Source organism: Epinephelus moara, chromosome 20 (assembly GCF_006386435.1).
Source record: "Epinephelus moara isolate mb chromosome 20, YSFRI_EMoa_1.0, whole genome shotgun sequence".
Classification (NCBI taxonomy): domain Eukaryota; kingdom Metazoa; phylum Chordata; class Actinopteri; order Perciformes; family Serranidae; genus Epinephelus; species Epinephelus moara.
In genome coordinates, this window is record NC_065525.1 from 30,717,704 (window position 1) to 30,734,553 (window position 16,850).

Sequence of the window (16,850 nt, forward strand, 5' to 3'; positions counted from 1 at the left end):
GCCATTTTGTACATTCCAATATGGCCGCCATATAGACATCTGGGCAAATGCAAACATTGATTTTCTGAATCCTTATACAATAACCTTTCCAAAAATGTATAGTTTTGCAAATCCCCCAAAAAATCCCACAAAAGTTGAAATCTAAACATAATGAACCTGACTAGATGTATAAAACCAGGTTGTTGGCGACCTCAAATTATGTGTCCATTCCTCGCTTATCCTGCAAGTTATTCCTATTCCTCTAGTCTGTCGGGTCCTCAGATCAAAAGAATCAAAAGGGTTTTTCATAAAAAATTGATCCAAGTTGTGAGTTTTAACAGGGTTGTGTCAGTATGCCAGGTGCCATAATCCCTGAGCGCTGTAACTTGCCTTCTCTCTGATTGATTGATGATGAATCATAGTTGTTATGTTATTCAGAGCCTAATTTTTAAACAAGTAATATTCATACTGGTTTAAATAAACAATTTGATCGTATTTCCATCTTTGCTGAGCCGAAATGAATTAAAAGCCTGTCCCAAATATAGGTCTGTTTATTTAAGTGATTTAGGCAAATAATTGCGCGGGCTATTAATTAAATGAATTAACCTTTCATTGTGAAGTAGCTTGTAATTTGGTAAACTACAGTTTTAATGTAGTTTCCCCAACACTGTTCATAAATGGCAAAATGTCTATGAGTCTTTTAGTCTTTAAACGTTAGAGAAAGAGAAAGCCCTGCAGGCCTGTACTTTACAGTAGCTCTATAATGATGTGTCCTTTTCTGGATTATACATATTTAATGCATGTATCTGATAACCTATGCGCATCCTGTGCATACACTATGAAAAGGCTACTTATATTCAAAGTGGTGGTGCCAAGCAATAAGTAACAGTAGTCGACAGAAATCTGAAGTGCATGTAGTCGATAACGCTGTGTACTGGCCCTATTCAGACTCCAAATCCAAAACAATCTATTCACCCCCCTTCAAGACACACACACACACACACTGTATGTTCTGAGATATGCCTTTCTGTCATTGCAACAAAAAATTTTCCCAAAAGGAAAGAAACATCAAAATAACCCCATGTGTTTCTCCCCTCTCAGATTTGATCCCAGCCATCGCCACCAACTCGGTCAACCCTGACACCATTTTTGCCAACAACGAGATGAGCCTGCGAGACACAGAGATCTACGGCTTCGACTACGACTACACCCTGGCATTCTACTCCAGGCACCTCCATACCCTCATCTTCAACATCGCCCGGGACATCCTCATCAGTAACCATAGGGTGTGTGTGCACAGTGTGTGGCTCTTAAGAGACCTGGCACTCCAAACACATTCTTGTTCCAGACTCAGACAGAGGCATTCATCACGGCTGAAATTGATTGGTAAACTAATTGAACAAAACACAGAACAGGGGCCTCATTACAGAAAAATATCCTAATTGCTTGTCCCATCTAAACTGAAGTTTAAAGATAGAAAAGACGTCTTATCTTCCTTACAGAGGCAATTCCTCAACTCAGGGCTGTTTGTCATCCTGACTCAGACCTCCTATCTTAACTTAAGAAATACTCACTGTAACTGTAAGTGTGATTCTTCTATAAGCGCTCGTCCTGTTATGACTCTATCTATGTTTAGAGTAAGACTGCATGTACCTTCAATTAGAATGTACTAGTCGCCTCCTCAAGATGGACATGACATAATATTAGCTGCTCTCACTTGTCACTAGTTAGCTACGTTGCCATCATGGACAAAGAAAGATGGGCATTTAAGTCCCTACAAGGTGTCGGAGGCATTAGTTCTTTGTCAATTTGTGAATTATTCTGTTTTATTTATTTGAATCATTTAAATTTAAGGTGTCACCATACAGTTTGAAAAGCCTTTAAACCATTTATAATTCAGCGTTCACATTGTCAGCCGTCTTCATTGTCATTGTCATGCAGACACATTGAATTTAGGGCAGGGTCTGTGCCATCTTCACCTTGGATTTTTAACTTGGGAACGCCCTCAGTTTATCAATCAGTTTATAATTATTTGTCACGTAAAATCATATGAATACAATTTCAGTGAAATCTTAGGCAATCTTAGGAGTCTTAAGCCCAGGTCAGACCCAAGATTCATGACAAGACAAAACCGTTCTACAACGTTACAGAGAAAAGTTGCAGCGGTGTCAACTAGCCGGACTGAGCTCGATTCAAGCTGGTTGATGTTGTCACCTGCAACTCAGCTGGTCAAATCGCTGGCGGCTGGTTTTAGAACATAAAACACGTCACCTGTTTCTACAGCCAATCAGCTTGTAGTGAAGTCAAAATGACTGCAGACAGCATGTTTGCTTGCTGCAGCAGGTGCTCCCTCCCTGCTGAGTCCTCTGTTTCAGTCGTCACGGTGCGCTGGTGTCGGACAATCGGCTGCTGCTCGCTGTATGTGCTCATGTCCCCTCACACACACACACTCTCAATGACTGATTAATTGGCGCTGGTTATTTATATTATTGTGGCGTATTTATTATGAGTACAGTCCATCCGATGCTCGTTTTGTTTGCTTTTCACGTTTTGTTGCTGCATTTCGATGATACACCGTCTCGTCTAGTTGCATTGGTGTGAACCGGCAGGTTTTCAGAACATTGCAGAACAGCGCATTGCAAGTAGTTGCCTGTTTTAACTCGTCTCGTCATGAATCTGTGGTCTGAATTGGGCTTTTGGTAGGGTCTTCTTCAGTTAGGATCCTTGTTGCATGAGGGTAGAAGCTCTCCCTGAGCCTCTCAATGCTGGCCTGGTGTAACCGCTACCTTCTTCCTGACTTCAAGAGGGAAAAAGGCAGTATGGGTCGGGGAGAAGGTACATCTGGGGTTGTGATGGTATGCGATTTTCACAGTACAATTACCATCTCAGAAAATATTGCAGTATCATGATATTACAGAATTTAATTTGTTCATGGAAGTATGTGTAAAAAGTCTCCCCTTAGAAAATAACTCGAAGAAAGGGGAGATATAACGTCCAGTTTTATAGTTAATATCATAGATAAGCAGATGTACGCGGTATGATAACCGTCAACTTTTATATCACAGTATACCTTGAATCTGTTATATCGCTGCAACCCTTGGTAAACCTATCCTAATTCCTATTCTAAGATAAGACAGGATTCTTTCCCTAAATACAGTTAGGAAACATGTTTCTGTAATGCCAAAAATAATCCTAAATGTCATCCTAAAGTGAGATAAGATAGGATTTCAGACTAACGACATTTCTGTAGTGAGGCCCCTGAACAGTAAAGAATCACGTTCTCATGTTTGTCCTTTAAAATAAGATTAGGATCCCTCCAGAAAACACTGTTGCTTCCATTGAGCAAGGCATTCAAACCCCTGGACATTTAGATAGATAGATTAGTAGTAGAAACTTGTATTCATGGCTGAATGTGTACGAGAGCTTTGTGTGATGATGACCACCCCACATTTGAGGTGTAAACTGGGCTACAGCTGTGGTGTGTTGGATTAGCCTTGCAGTTTGCATTTATGTCATTGCTCAGCTGTTTTAAGATTCAGTAATGTCCTGTTTCGTTGTCACTGAACATCTCAAACATTTCCTTTTATATTAGTATCCAGAGGGTCTGCGAAATTACGAGTACATCCCTAATTTTGCAGTAAGAGGACTTCACTATGATGTACAGAAGGTGAGAGGGGCTTTGCTTGTTCAACTCAAAAACTGACTGTTTTTATTTTTTATTTTTGCATCAGTTGTACCGTAGCCTTCATGCCTAATTTTTTTGCTAATATTTTAACAGGCAATGCTGATGAAGATAGATGCTTTTCACTACATCCAGTTGGGAACTGTATACAGGTACCTGTGCACTGTGTTACTGCTCACATCAGGGTAGTGGGTCATAAATAATACACGGAAAAATGTGGAATTCACACAACCCTGTGTGAGTGTAACAGAATCAGAAATCAGATATGCCATATTGATCCCTGAGGGGAAACTGGGTCACACTGCAGCTGCTCTTATATTCAAAGCTATGTTGTAAGAAAAATATCAAGTACATTAAAACTAAATTAATAGCCCGGGGCTATTATTTGCTTAAATCACTGAACTCAACAGGCTTAAATTTTGGACTGGTTTTAATTCCTTTCACACAAAACGGTTGCTCAGCAAAGATGGGAAATACTATAAAGTTGAATATTACGTGTATAAAAATTAGGCTTCCAATAACAGATCAATTATGAATCATTCACTTGATCTAGCACTGAGAGACAGTGCATTAGGATTAGGGCACCCAGCATACCGACACAACACCACTTTATCCTGTTAAAACAATACTCTCAAATATATGCACAAAACTACATTATATAACCACAGTGTAAATCAGGGGTGTCAAACTAATTTTAGTTCAGGGGCCACATACAGCCAAGTTTGATCCCCAGTTGGCTGGACCACTAAAACCATTAAATAATCACCTATAAATAACTTTATTTTTTTTAACTTTACTTTTTTTTAATATTAATAAGTTCATTCTGAAAACATTCATCCATTTACAAAACAGATGATGAATAGCCCGCGATATCCTATGAAAAGTATGTGCTAATTCAACAGTATTGCTGTGTCTCAAATCGCGTACTTCTGTACTTACACTTACTATTTTGAGTGCATAAGTGCATTCACACTAGGCTTGTGCCGATTTCCAGTTTAACGGGTTCGGTCCGGTTTAAGAGCGCCACCCGGTTTAATTCACATCAACCGGATAAACCGGAGGGAAAAAAAAAAAAAAAAAAGCTTTTCACATCGGCGGCATGTCAAGGAACTATATTCAACTTATCTTGCATTGTAACATGCATTATGATAAGTTAATAAGGTTTATGTTTGTTTATAAATGAAGTGGAGGAGCCTACAAGTATTTTGCTCAGCCGTCTGCTGCTGCTGCGAGAGATCAAATTTCATTGGGGGCGGGGAAAAGTGCTGAGGGAGTCAGCAGTCATTCAGTTTGTTGCCCTAGTAACCCGTTTCCACTGAAGAAGTTCCTGGTACTATTTGGGGGGCTGGAACTACTACAGGAACGTCCTCTCGCTCGGCCCTCTCAACCGCCGTGTCTCCACTGAGAGAGCGGAGTCGGAGGAAGGTTCCTTGGTGTCCTTCTGCGTCTTCTTCTTCTTGTGTAACCTTGTGTGTATTGGCGGTTAATACAGCATTACGGCCACCTAGTGGATTGGAAGCGCATTACACCTATAATGGGCTTTTATTGGGAAAAATAGCTCAAACGCGACCCCCAGTGGTAAAATTAGGTATATAATTCGATATATCAGTTTGGTTAGTTATTTGGCTTTAAATCAAACCGGTTGGAAATTTTTCAAACCGGCACAAGCCTAGTTCACACTGAGAAGTATGGAAAAATGCAGTGCACTATGAGTACCCGGATGATGCACTCAAAACAGTCAAAAAGTTGAGTGTGGAACTATGGACACTTCTCACACTCAATGGTCGCCATCTTGGCTACGTAGCGCAAGGGGAGGGACCACTTTTCAAACTGGAAAAAGCAACCCAGGGACTGTGCGACCGTGAACGTCGCTGCATTGTACAAATTCACGTGTTTTTTGCACTGAGCACTGTTGTGCTACACTGTTGTCAGGTATAAGCCAGCAGTATGTTTATTGGGTTAATTTAGCAGTCTGTAATGATTTGGTACCGTGAACGATAACGCGAATGCTAATGCTAGTTTGCAAACTAGCTAATTTGCGGTTGTCATGTCCAGCGAGTGTTTGGTTTGAGACTAGACTACCCTGTCAAAATTTGCGCACTACGCCAATGAGTGCATAGTGCACACAGTATACTACATAGAAGTGTACTAACGGAAGTATGTGATTTGAGACACACCATTGGTCCCAGTTATTCTACATTCAGTCAGTCTACTCCTCACTTTCATCACATGTGCAGTGGAAGCTGTTGAAGCAGCAGGTGAAGTCATCCCCTGCCATATTGTTTTAAGATAGCAGTCTGATACAGATAATGAAGCTGCTGGTTAATAATATTTTGCACAATGTTCAATATCCACAAATCTGACCACAGTAAGTGTTCATTGTTATTTCAGAGAGCTATATATACAAGTGCTTCAATAACAGGTGTGCAAAGTCATCCAGTGGGCCAGATCGGACCCTTAGACGGGCCGGCTCTGGCCCCCGAGCTATATGTTTGACGCCCCTGGTGTAAATGGAAAAAAATGCTAAGAAATAATTTTTCTAGGAGCGTTTTCAGGAGCTTGCACATGCTACAAATGACATGGCATTCATTCTATTATCTAATGATTTGATATTTTGTGTTTCTTTCTCAGGGGTCTTCATCCAGTTCCTGATGAGGAAGTAATTGCCATGTATGAAGGTTGTCACGTACCTCTAGAGAACATGAGCGACTTCTATGGCAAGGTGACGATCATTTCCTCTCTCATCTATGACCAGACAGGCACTACAGAAAGAAAAACGACAGAATTTTAATGACATTAATTGCTGTTCTGCAGAGTTCCCATGGCCACACCATGAAACAGTTCATGGATATATTCTCCCTGCCTGAGATGACCCTCCTGTCCTGTGTCAATGACTTCTTCATGAGGCATAACATCGACTATGAGCCAGTGCATCTTTACAAAGACGTAAAGGTGAGCTAGTGTTATTATTCTGCCATCTTTCACCAGTGTTTTCGGGAACTTAGCATAAAATATTTGCAGTAATCTGACAAGGTGATTCAAGTTTTGACTCTCCCAGGGGACAATGTGTGTAAAGACATACTGCCAAATGCTCAGAAATACAACTATTTACGTTTGCAGTGTGCTGTAATACTCCAGCCATTCAATCCCATCTTAAATTTAGCTCTGAAAACCGGTGTCTAATTTTAGTCGAGCAAGCCCGCCTCCAGCCATCTGCGTCTGTTCTCTGGTGGGTCTGCTGCTTCAGAGGGAGAGGGGCGAGAAATCGGCGCTGTCTTCTCCCTTTGAGGGCAGCTGTCACGCTGGTCCTGTCTATTCTGTGTGACAGTGCAGCGTTTTTTGACAGATCGCTGTCATTAAAAGCCCTCACACACACTCTCAGTTCCACGAGTGCCTCTCATATCTTTTCAAGGACACGCTGCTTAATCTTTTTTTTTCTGTCTGCCAAGCCTGATTTATTATTCAGCATTAACCCTGTCATTTTATTGCTTACTCATTCCTTTCACTTTTGTGTCCATCAAATAATCTTTGCATGTGATAAACTTTTTTTTAAAATTGCCTTTAAATGTGCAACTTTGCAAAGGAGAGTCTATTTACTCATTCACTGGTTCAAAAGCACCGGTTACACTTTTGAAAGTGTGGTGGAAACTTATTCAGTAGGTCACCAAAGTAACTAAACTCCAGGGCCTGCTTTCTTCATATTTAATTTGTATTCAGAGATGCACTTTCTTTGTGCTTCCAAGTCAACCATTTATATACAGAGCAAAGTGTTGCTACTGGAGCTGAATGCTAACATTGTGTCACTGAAGTCATGACTTCTTGGCTGAGGACTGTTTACTTTTTTCCTCTTCACAGGAAGCCATTAGAGATGTTCACGTCAAGGGCATTATGTACCGAGCCGTGGAGGCAGACATTGGTAATGCTCTTTGGATTTATATTGCTTCGTGTGAGCTAATATAAAACAAATTATACGGCTCCATCTGAGTTGTTGTCAAGACATAAACAATTAATTCAGGAATAATGAGGCTGTGATATACAAATAAAAAGGAGAGTTTTATCTGTGTAAATTATATCAGCATCACCCGCTCTGTGTTTTCTCATTTTCCAGAGAAATACATTTGCTATGGCGAGCAGAGCCACGCTGTGCTGAAGAAGCTGTCAGAGCATGGAAAAAAGATGTTCCTCATTACCAACAGCCCGTTTGACTTTGTGTAAGTGTGAGCAAACAGAGCGCAAGTGGTTGTTGCTGTGATTAATTAAAAATGTCTTGCATTGGTATACTATTTAATTGGTGCCACTGTATAATGACTCAGCTTTTATACATATGCAACCACACATCAAAGGGCTTTCCACTAGCAAGCATTTGTAATTCATTGTAGGATACTGACTATGAGCCTCTTTTGAAGTCGGACCTGATTGCACAAAATGACTAGCTATGCATATCCAACCTCAAAAGGCTTCACAGACCCCCAAAACATTAAACCTGTGTCCTCAATTTAATAGTTTAGCACATTCAGTCACCACAGCACTAAACATGGAACAAAGGCAAAGGAGAGGCTGTCCGCACACTGAAGTTCCCAAGTTTTTAATAATGCAACGTTTCAACCTTAGTGTCCTCCCGCATCCTTATTATTCATACATGTTTACGATTTATCTCTGATCCTGTCATCTCCAGCCTCTTCTTTTCCTTGGTAGCTGTTTTTATGCCTCAGCAAGAGGCATCATGAAGGCGATTTATTTCAAGAACGCTTTGAGGGAAGTTCTTCAAATCTGGCACAAATGTCCACGTGGGCTCAATGATGAAATGATTTGAACTTGGTGGTCAAAGCTCAAGGTCACTGTGACCTCGCATCTGTCTAATTCTCGTGAACGCAATGTCTCAAGAACACCTCGAGGGAATTTCCTCAGATTTGGCACCAACATCCACTTGGCATCAATAATGAACAGACAGGATTTTGGTGGTCAAAGGTCAAGGTCACTTTGACCTCACAAAACATGTTTTTGGCCATAACTCAAGACTTCATATATAATTTGGGGAAAATTTTACACAAACGTCTCATAGAATAAAATAATGAAGTGATGACATTTTATACAGTCAACTTCACTGTGACACCAAAATTCATTCATTTTCTGAAACCCCTTATCTTGTTAGGGGTCGCAGGGGAGCTGGAGCCTATCCCAGCCGACATTGGGCGAGAGGCAGGGTACACCCTGGACAGGTCGGCAGACAATCACAGGGCTAATGCCCCGTTTCCACTTACATATATGTACGGAAGCTCCATGATATCAGATGTGCTAGTCTCGCCACCAGATAATCAGAGATCTCCGCCTTCTGATAGTCTGGGGACACTCCTTTCTAAAGTTTGTTTAACACACCGGCTAAAACGGCTGGCAACAAAGCAACGCCTCTTGCATTTTTTGAAAAGGACATGCCTTCTCGGAAATGTGCGCTCCCCCTTTTCTCGTCCGCAAGGAAACAAACACACAGAGAGCTTGAAAATGGATGCAGAGAGATTTAACTCCGTTTTATCAAACGTGTGCTCATCCGTGAAGAAAATATTTTTTCCAGCGGATGTCTTAGTTACATGATTGAGCTAACTGGAGTAGTTTCATGTCGCATCCGACAACGGGAGGCTTTTAACAGATGACGTCCTGATGTTAGCTTTGCTGCTGCTGTTAGCTGTCCCTGTCAGCTGCAGCCACTGATGCTTTCTAGACATCGTGATTTCCCAAAACTGAATAAATACCACACATAGCAACACAAAACTGCTTTGCTAGCTCAATCATGTTGTAACTAAGATATCCGCTGGAAAAAATATTTTTTTCACGGACCATTTAATGAGTAATTACCTATTACAGACACCGCTAACGGCTAAGAAATAGTAATGTTTGTTCAATCATTGTGTTTATTAGACTTTACAAACATCGGATTAGTCTAAACGGTGATACAGTGATGTGAAAAATGTGATATATAACGTTACATATATATATATGTATATATATAGCTAAAAGCTCTGCTGGTTTTCTACCTGGAAGTATTTGTAAACAAGGCGATTCCCTCTATAGTCCGGCCGGACGGATGAGTCATGGCCTTGTAAAAGATTGTTTGTTTCTTTAAGTTGGCGAGAATGTGTCGCCGCAAACGCGACAAACATCCACTAACTTTGACGGCGTTTTCCGCGAGCGCGGCTGAGCCATTTTGTACCGCTACACGTGTTTCTAGTGGGACTATGTTTACAAGTACAAGAGTTCAGCGAGCCACCGAAGGACCGCCCTGCAGATTTACTATTGGTTCTGCAACATAGGGAGTTTTTTTTAAACTCTGAAATTGTATTCGCCCATCTAAACACAAAATCAGGGAGAAAGTCATCAGTCTTTAGTTAAGCAAAGCGTCTAAAGACTGACTTGTGAGTCTACAGATGTGCATGCGAAACTCCTCTTCTCTGTATTTTGCCTCGAGTACATTAACAAAATTGAACATTTGCGGTGGATTTCAGAGAGACCATATAACAGTGTGCTAGCTTAGCAACAGGCTGCTAACTGGCTAACAGGCTATTTTCCTCAATTCAGTTGCCTGTGTTGATCATCAAGTGAGTTTGTATGATAACTTGTTTATCTAGTTTTATCACATTGTGAATCTGAGTAATGTTATTCTGCTAAAATATAGTTATATATTATATACAGTCAGAACGTCACTATGACTCATTCAGCCATTCACAAGTCTTTTAAATTAAATATTTCAGAAAACATGCCACGTACTTGGCAGGTCCTGCTTTTGTCCTGGTATTGTTCCAAGCGAATACTACTGGATGGCGAAAAACGGAAAAAAATAGCCTCTCTCCCAGGGCTACAGGTAGCTTCTACCAGTTTTCTATCCATCCATAAAGAACTGCCCTTCCTTGTGTTGGACATAGAGGCATCATCTGTATATTAATGGATCTACTGACACCAGTCACATACAAGAGTGGAAATTAGGTTTAACACATAGAAACAAACAACCACTCACTCTAACATGCACACCAACGGCCAATTTAGAGTCACCAATTAACCTAACATTCATGTCTTTGGACTGTGGGAGGAAGCCAGACTAGGAACTCTATTGCTTTTAGGCAGCAATGCTAACCAATGCACCACCATGCCGCTGTGACACCATCATGCTCTCTGAAAACACTTTTCTGGCCAATATTTAACATCATAACTGAGGAACAGAAGGGGCGACATTTGGTCAGATTCTGAATTGCTGATCTTGGGTGTCCACTTTGAATCTGTGCTGATTATATTTCTGTGCTGTGAAGTTGAAGATGTATGTGAAGCATCCACATTTTAGAATATGTAGCTTCTTAGCACCAAAATCCCTGTATAAAGCACTATCAAGTAACTGTCATGGCTCAAATTAGTCTGGACAAACATGTATGTAAACTGTAGCTGCAACTTGACAGGTTCACAGAGGCATGCAACAACAAGATGGTAATTCTAGTTTGTCCTGCACTTGTGCTTAACTGGAGTTGGATGTGCACACTGTCCACCTTTTTTTGGCAACAAACATGTAACAGCTGGGTTGCAAGCATCATGGGAGTTTCATTTAAAGTCATACTCACAAAGTACAAGGTGGACCTGTTATTGCTGATCTATGGCTGAGCCCTCAGCTGCTTGTTAGTGCTTGTTACTCTACCCTCAAGATGAGTATTAAGCTGATGCTGACAAGGTAATGTCTTAAATCTTTGTCCGTCTCAGGGACCGAGGAATGACCTACATTGTAGGGAAGGACTGGCGGGACCTGTTTGATGTTGTGATCGTTCAGGCCGACAAACCTGGTTTCTTCAACGACAGGAGAAAGTAAGTGCGTTTGTATCTGCGGTTCATACTATATAACGCTATGGGCCTTACTGCAAGCGGTTACCAGCAGATCGTGTTCACTACAGTATTTGTACATGACATGTACATAGGTGTGTGTTTGTTTGAGAGCTGCCAATATTGAGCAATATTGTCTTTGTGTGTTTTTCCCAGACCTTTCAGGCGAGTGACAGACAAAGGTGCGCTGCTGTGGGACAGGATTCACAAGTTGGAAAAAGGAAAGATCTACAAACAGGTGCTTTGCCATTTATGGTAGTTTGAAATTTCTCTTGGCTTCATCTTATAAAATACATTTTTGTAACGAGTGTGTGTTTGATCACTGTAGGGAAATCTTTACGAGTTCCTGAGACTCACCGGCTGGAGAGGATCCAAAGTGCTCTATTTTGGTGATCACATCTACAGTGACTTGGCAGTAAGCAGCACACACACAACAAAGGGCTCATTATAGCTCCACAAAACACTGTCTCATGAAAGATTTTAAGAACAAAGAGGGGAACCCTCCTTTGACCATGCGCAATTTAATATAAGTGAGTTTCTCTTGAATATAAGGGGCTGATGATGACTGAGTTCATCTTTATATGCAACAGTCTAAATCTTAACGTTCTGTTAGAAGAGGCACATAATGAGAGACTGAGCGAATGCTTGAAACAGAACAAAGATGCTAAAGCGTCTGGGCTGAGAACGTAATTCTTCATGCATTAAGTTTGTGTAGCTCTGCTGTGGGTTTGGTAGACAGGCATTTTAATGAGTGTCAGTGTCTCCTGATATATCACACCTACCACATCTACAGTAGTGAGTATCACTGCACCTTATTTACCTTTTTATACCTGTAACCTAGCAACCTGCCAACAGCTGCCCCTCATCTGCGCTTAAACAAACAAACTAGCATCTTTTTTTCTATTTTCTGCGCTTAAACAAACAAACTAGCATCTTTTTTTCTATTTTTATTGCATCACTATGAGTTATTATAACGACTTGGATAAATGAATGTGTCTGATCAGCTGTAAATGGTGATAATGAAATACAGAGTTTATATTTTTGGCATAATGCCTCGCTGGTGGCAGGCAGCCAGCTGTCAAACATGTCATCCTGCTTATTTAGAAAGATGGAACACAGTGTTTGTGGTTTACACCAACCACAGCTTACAGCCAGCATCTCTGGCTGTAGGATGAGATCGTTATTGCAAATGGACACACAGCAGATGCATCTCTGAGTTACTGAGGAGTTGCAGGGGAGGGGAGAGAGGAAGGGAGGGAGGGAGCAATATTTTATTTCTGCTTTATGCAGTTTTATTAAGAAATCCAAATATGCAGAAGACTCCAGAACAATGTTCTCACTTCCCTGGATCCATTTCAACATGTTTTTTCAGTCGCACATCTTACTTACACTGCCGTTTTAATTGGTGCTGTGCACACTTGCCTTGTAATGGGTCAGTCTTTACTTGAGCTTTAAGCGCAACCAATTTCATTTTCAACATATTAGTACAACTACACTGATTGTGTACTGGAGTGCAAGCATTGTCAAATACATCTGAGTATGCAACACTAGGCCTGCTGTGACTGTACAGTCATACAGATCTTGTGTGGCATTACTGTGTTTGCTACACGGCTGGTGCAGAAGAGGTTTATGTCAAAACTGTCTTAACAGGTAGGCTAACTGAAAAAGTGAGGATGACACTGTGGCAGCAATAGACTCAAATTCAGGCTGTGCTGCATTATATATACCTCAAGCTTACAACTCCAGTGTATTCTTTAAAGCAGTGGTTCCCAACTGGTGGGTCGCAGTCCAAAAGTGGGTCATGGGTCCATTCTGAATGGACCACAAGTGACTTGCTAACGTGTCATCTTCATAAAAAACACACTTTATTTTGAAGTACAGTGAATTTCTGGTGCATAGCTTTTATTTTGAAGTGCCGTTTTCTGCTGTAGAGTGAGGGATTAATGGACAGCTACTTGACAGAGACAGTGAACTAGCTTGACAACATGGCCAAATGCAAATAAGACACTTAATATATGAAACTGTGTGGACCTTGAACTAATGACTAAGGAGATATCCGGACCCTGTGGCTGGACCAGTTGGGAACCACTGCTTTAAAGCACTTACTTGCTTGAAGAAGCTCTATTCTATATATTTAGAGCGTATTGATGTCGTTGATTCTGGTGATGCCCATGCACAAACATCAGATTGTTTAAGTTGCTTCCTATAAAGATGTCCTCACCTGCTCCGTGTGTCAGCAAACAGGCTAAGCGGCGTGTCTCTTGTTTGAAAAACCGCTTGCCCTTGCTTTATTTTTACCAAGCTTTCCGCATCTCCAACTTATTTTCAAAACAACAGTAAACTGTTGAATAGGCTCACTGAAGGGCTCCACAGTATCCCTGAATGTTGGTGTCACTCGTAGTGACCCTTGGCGCTCCATCCGCCAGAGTTCGCTCACTTGCTGTATTTTTAGGAAGAGGTGTGGTTGAGAGGTTGTCTACACATGGCTCTCAACATAGAGGTGGCTAAGCCTGGGCTAGCAGCTAATGGTGCTAACAGCGCAAACAGTGCTAACAACAGCAACAGCAATGACAAAGTTCATGGTGTTAACCCGGGGGGGAATTGGAGGGTGAATGCTATGCTTCCGCGACAACGACGTTCATATATCAACAGTGGCCTCTATATGAGCGCGGTACAGAGCTGTGGCTATTAGCTAGCCAGTGAGATACACAGAGAGGGACTCACATGCACTAACATGTGGACGGGCCGTCTACCACAACAATTTTTTTAAAAGCTGACATTTCAACACACAGAGGGAGCATGACTTCATTCTCTGCTGAGGATGCCATTACTCCACTACATCTCTATATAGCAAATAGTGATTTGCTGCTATATTTATGCTCTGAACATTTCATACTGCTTTTTAATTCCTGCATGTTAAAGCATCAGTCAGGCACTGACACCAACAGGTAAATTCCTAAATTATTGACAATTCTGGTCCTTTGTTTTGCAGGATTTGACACTAAAACATGGCTGGAGGACAGGCGCCATCATCCCTGAGCTGAGGAAGGAGATCAAGATCATGAACACGGAGCAGTACGTGCACATGATGGCCTGGGTACAGGCACTGACTGGACTCATCGAGCAGATGCAGGTCAGGAGACGTTATCAAAACATTTGTGTCTGTCTTTTCTTTTTTGCCTCTATCCTCAAATGCGTGAACTTAACTTCTTTGCATTGCTCCCAAACAGGTACACAGAGATCCGGCATCACAGGCTGTCGTCGAGGAGTGGATCAGAGAAAGAGAAGCCATGAGGTAACGGAGATAATTACTTTGGCAACTTTGATTATTTACTGAGATCATGTGGGACTGATGGAAGCTCATGTTGACGGTTTGAATGTGTTTTGATGGCAGGTCACAGACGAAGGACATCTTCAACTCTCAGTTCGGGAGTCTCTTCCGGACGTACCACAACCCCACCTACTTTTCACGCCGACTCTCGCGCTTTGCTGACATCTACATGGCCTCCATCAGCTGCCTGCTCAACTACGACCTCAAGCACACCTTTTTCCCTCGCCGTACTCCCCTGCAGCACGAGTCCCCCTTCTGCCCTGAACACAGCCCTGCAGATATCAGCGTCTCCTCGCAGCTCAGCAGGACCAAAGCAGAGTCCGATTAGAGAGAAAGAGGAAGACAGGGTTCAAAAATACAGACTAAGATTGAACGATCTCAGTTGCTGACTTAATTATTTCATTTTTTTTATTTAGGTTTTGAGACATGGCATTTTAGAAGATGCATGACACATTTTAAGCTATAATTGGTAACAGTCGTGTAAACTGTTGGTGTTTATTAAGCTTTAAGATAGTGAGGAACAGGCTCTCAAGGAGTTCAGTCGTCAAAATGACACGACAGAAATGTTTTCACTTAAAACATGGACACCTTGTATTTTACATTTGTATCACACAGAATTTAAAACATTGAATGCACTGATTGTTTTAGGTTTGCATTTGTGTGCGTGTGTCTGTGTGTGTATGAGAGAGTAGGGTAGTAAGAAATTATGCAAAGATGATGTATTTACACAGTCTAAACGACAGGGGGCAGTCGCACATCATGTCTGTAGCTTGAATTTTACACCCTGCCTGTACCTTTGCTTTTTTATCCTCTGCATCTGTAAAACTGTAAGAGACTGTCCATTAATTTACATTACAAACTGCTGTGTTGCCTTAATCTCTTCTTTACATTACTGCAATGTATATATTTTTGTAATAGCCTAATCATGTAATCTATTGCAGTCAAGCTTTTCAAATTTTGCATTTTAGTTTATTTCATTTTTGGACTTCTCATTGTGGTAACACGCTGCCCATGTATGTTCTGACAGCTATGTATCTAATTGCTAAAACCAGCTCCGCACAACACAGCCTGTACTGTATGTTTCATTTCAGCACGTGAGAAATGTTAACATTTGTCAGGGAAAAAACCAGAGCCTCGTTTCTATATTTAGCAGGCATGTTGTTATTTGATCTGTTAAGGCAGCGTCGAGTTTCATGTGTTTGACACTTCTGCAGAAAATGCGTGAAATGTCTTCTCACATGCTGGGATGAATGCTGGAGATTTAATGTATCTGATGTATAATCTGGGGGAAAAAAAGGGAATTTATAAATATCAGTGGCCACATCCAAGACCTCATCCTCATGGTTTGTTTGTGTTTCTGCAGTTTAAATATGATGTTGTATATTTTTATTTCACTATTTATTAAAATGGAAATGGATTAATGATCGTAGCCAAGTGTTTCTGTCGTTAATTTAACGAATCTTGATATGGTTGGATAATTATGTCATTAGATTTAATTAGCATTTAAGTGTCTGTTGAATGTGAAGTCCATTACACAAAGTGCTGTTTACCTTTTTTATCCGCTGTCTAAACAACAAAAGAAATATTAGACAGGTTGAAAATAAAAGGTCCACGATTTAGGGGGATATAATAGCAGAAATGGAATTTGATATAAGTATGTTTTTTTTTAGTGTAAAATCACCTAAAAAATAAGGTTTATTATGTTTTTGTGACCTTAGGACGAGCTGTTTATGTCTGCATAGGGAGGGGTCCTCATCCACTGAGTCTGCCATGTTGGAAAAGACAAACCAAACACTGGCTCGAGAAAGGGCTGTTTGTATTTTCATGTCGGCAACCATAGTTAGCAGCCACTACGCCACGAGCCACACTGTCAGAAAAACACACATTTTTAATGTGAAACTACTCAGTATATAAACTGGTTTAAATCAATAGGTCCGTTTATTGTTGAGAAGAGGAGATCTCTGTGGATAATTTCCCCTCCTGAATGTCTGGGGCCAGTTGCACAAA

General features: G+C 41.1%; 1 protein-coding gene across 1 annotated transcript in view; it reads left to right on the forward strand.

The window, feature by feature from the left end:
* The window catches only part of nt5dc3 (5'-nucleotidase domain containing 3), a 22,872-nt gene extending 6,600 nt beyond the window's left edge, over positions 1-16,272 (forward strand). The window contains exons 2-14 of the mRNA XM_050073582.1: positions 1,081-1,265; positions 3,572-3,646; positions 3,758-3,813; positions 6,293-6,383; positions 6,476-6,613; positions 7,517-7,577; positions 7,770-7,872; positions 11,396-11,497; positions 11,669-11,750; positions 11,841-11,927; positions 14,505-14,645; positions 14,743-14,807; positions 14,907-16,272. Of these exons, the coding sequence (XP_049929539.1) occupies positions 1,081-1,265; positions 3,572-3,646; positions 3,758-3,813; positions 6,293-6,383; positions 6,476-6,613; positions 7,517-7,577; positions 7,770-7,872; positions 11,396-11,497; positions 11,669-11,750; positions 11,841-11,927; positions 14,505-14,645; positions 14,743-14,807; positions 14,907-15,171 (1,451 nt within the window). The 3' untranslated portion in view covers positions 15,172-16,272. The remainder of the gene's footprint in view (positions 1-1,080; positions 1,266-3,571; positions 3,647-3,757; positions 3,814-6,292; positions 6,384-6,475; positions 6,614-7,516; positions 7,578-7,769; positions 7,873-11,395; positions 11,498-11,668; positions 11,751-11,840; positions 11,928-14,504; positions 14,646-14,742; positions 14,808-14,906) is intronic.
* The last annotated feature ends 578 nt before the right edge of the window (positions 16,273-16,850 follow it).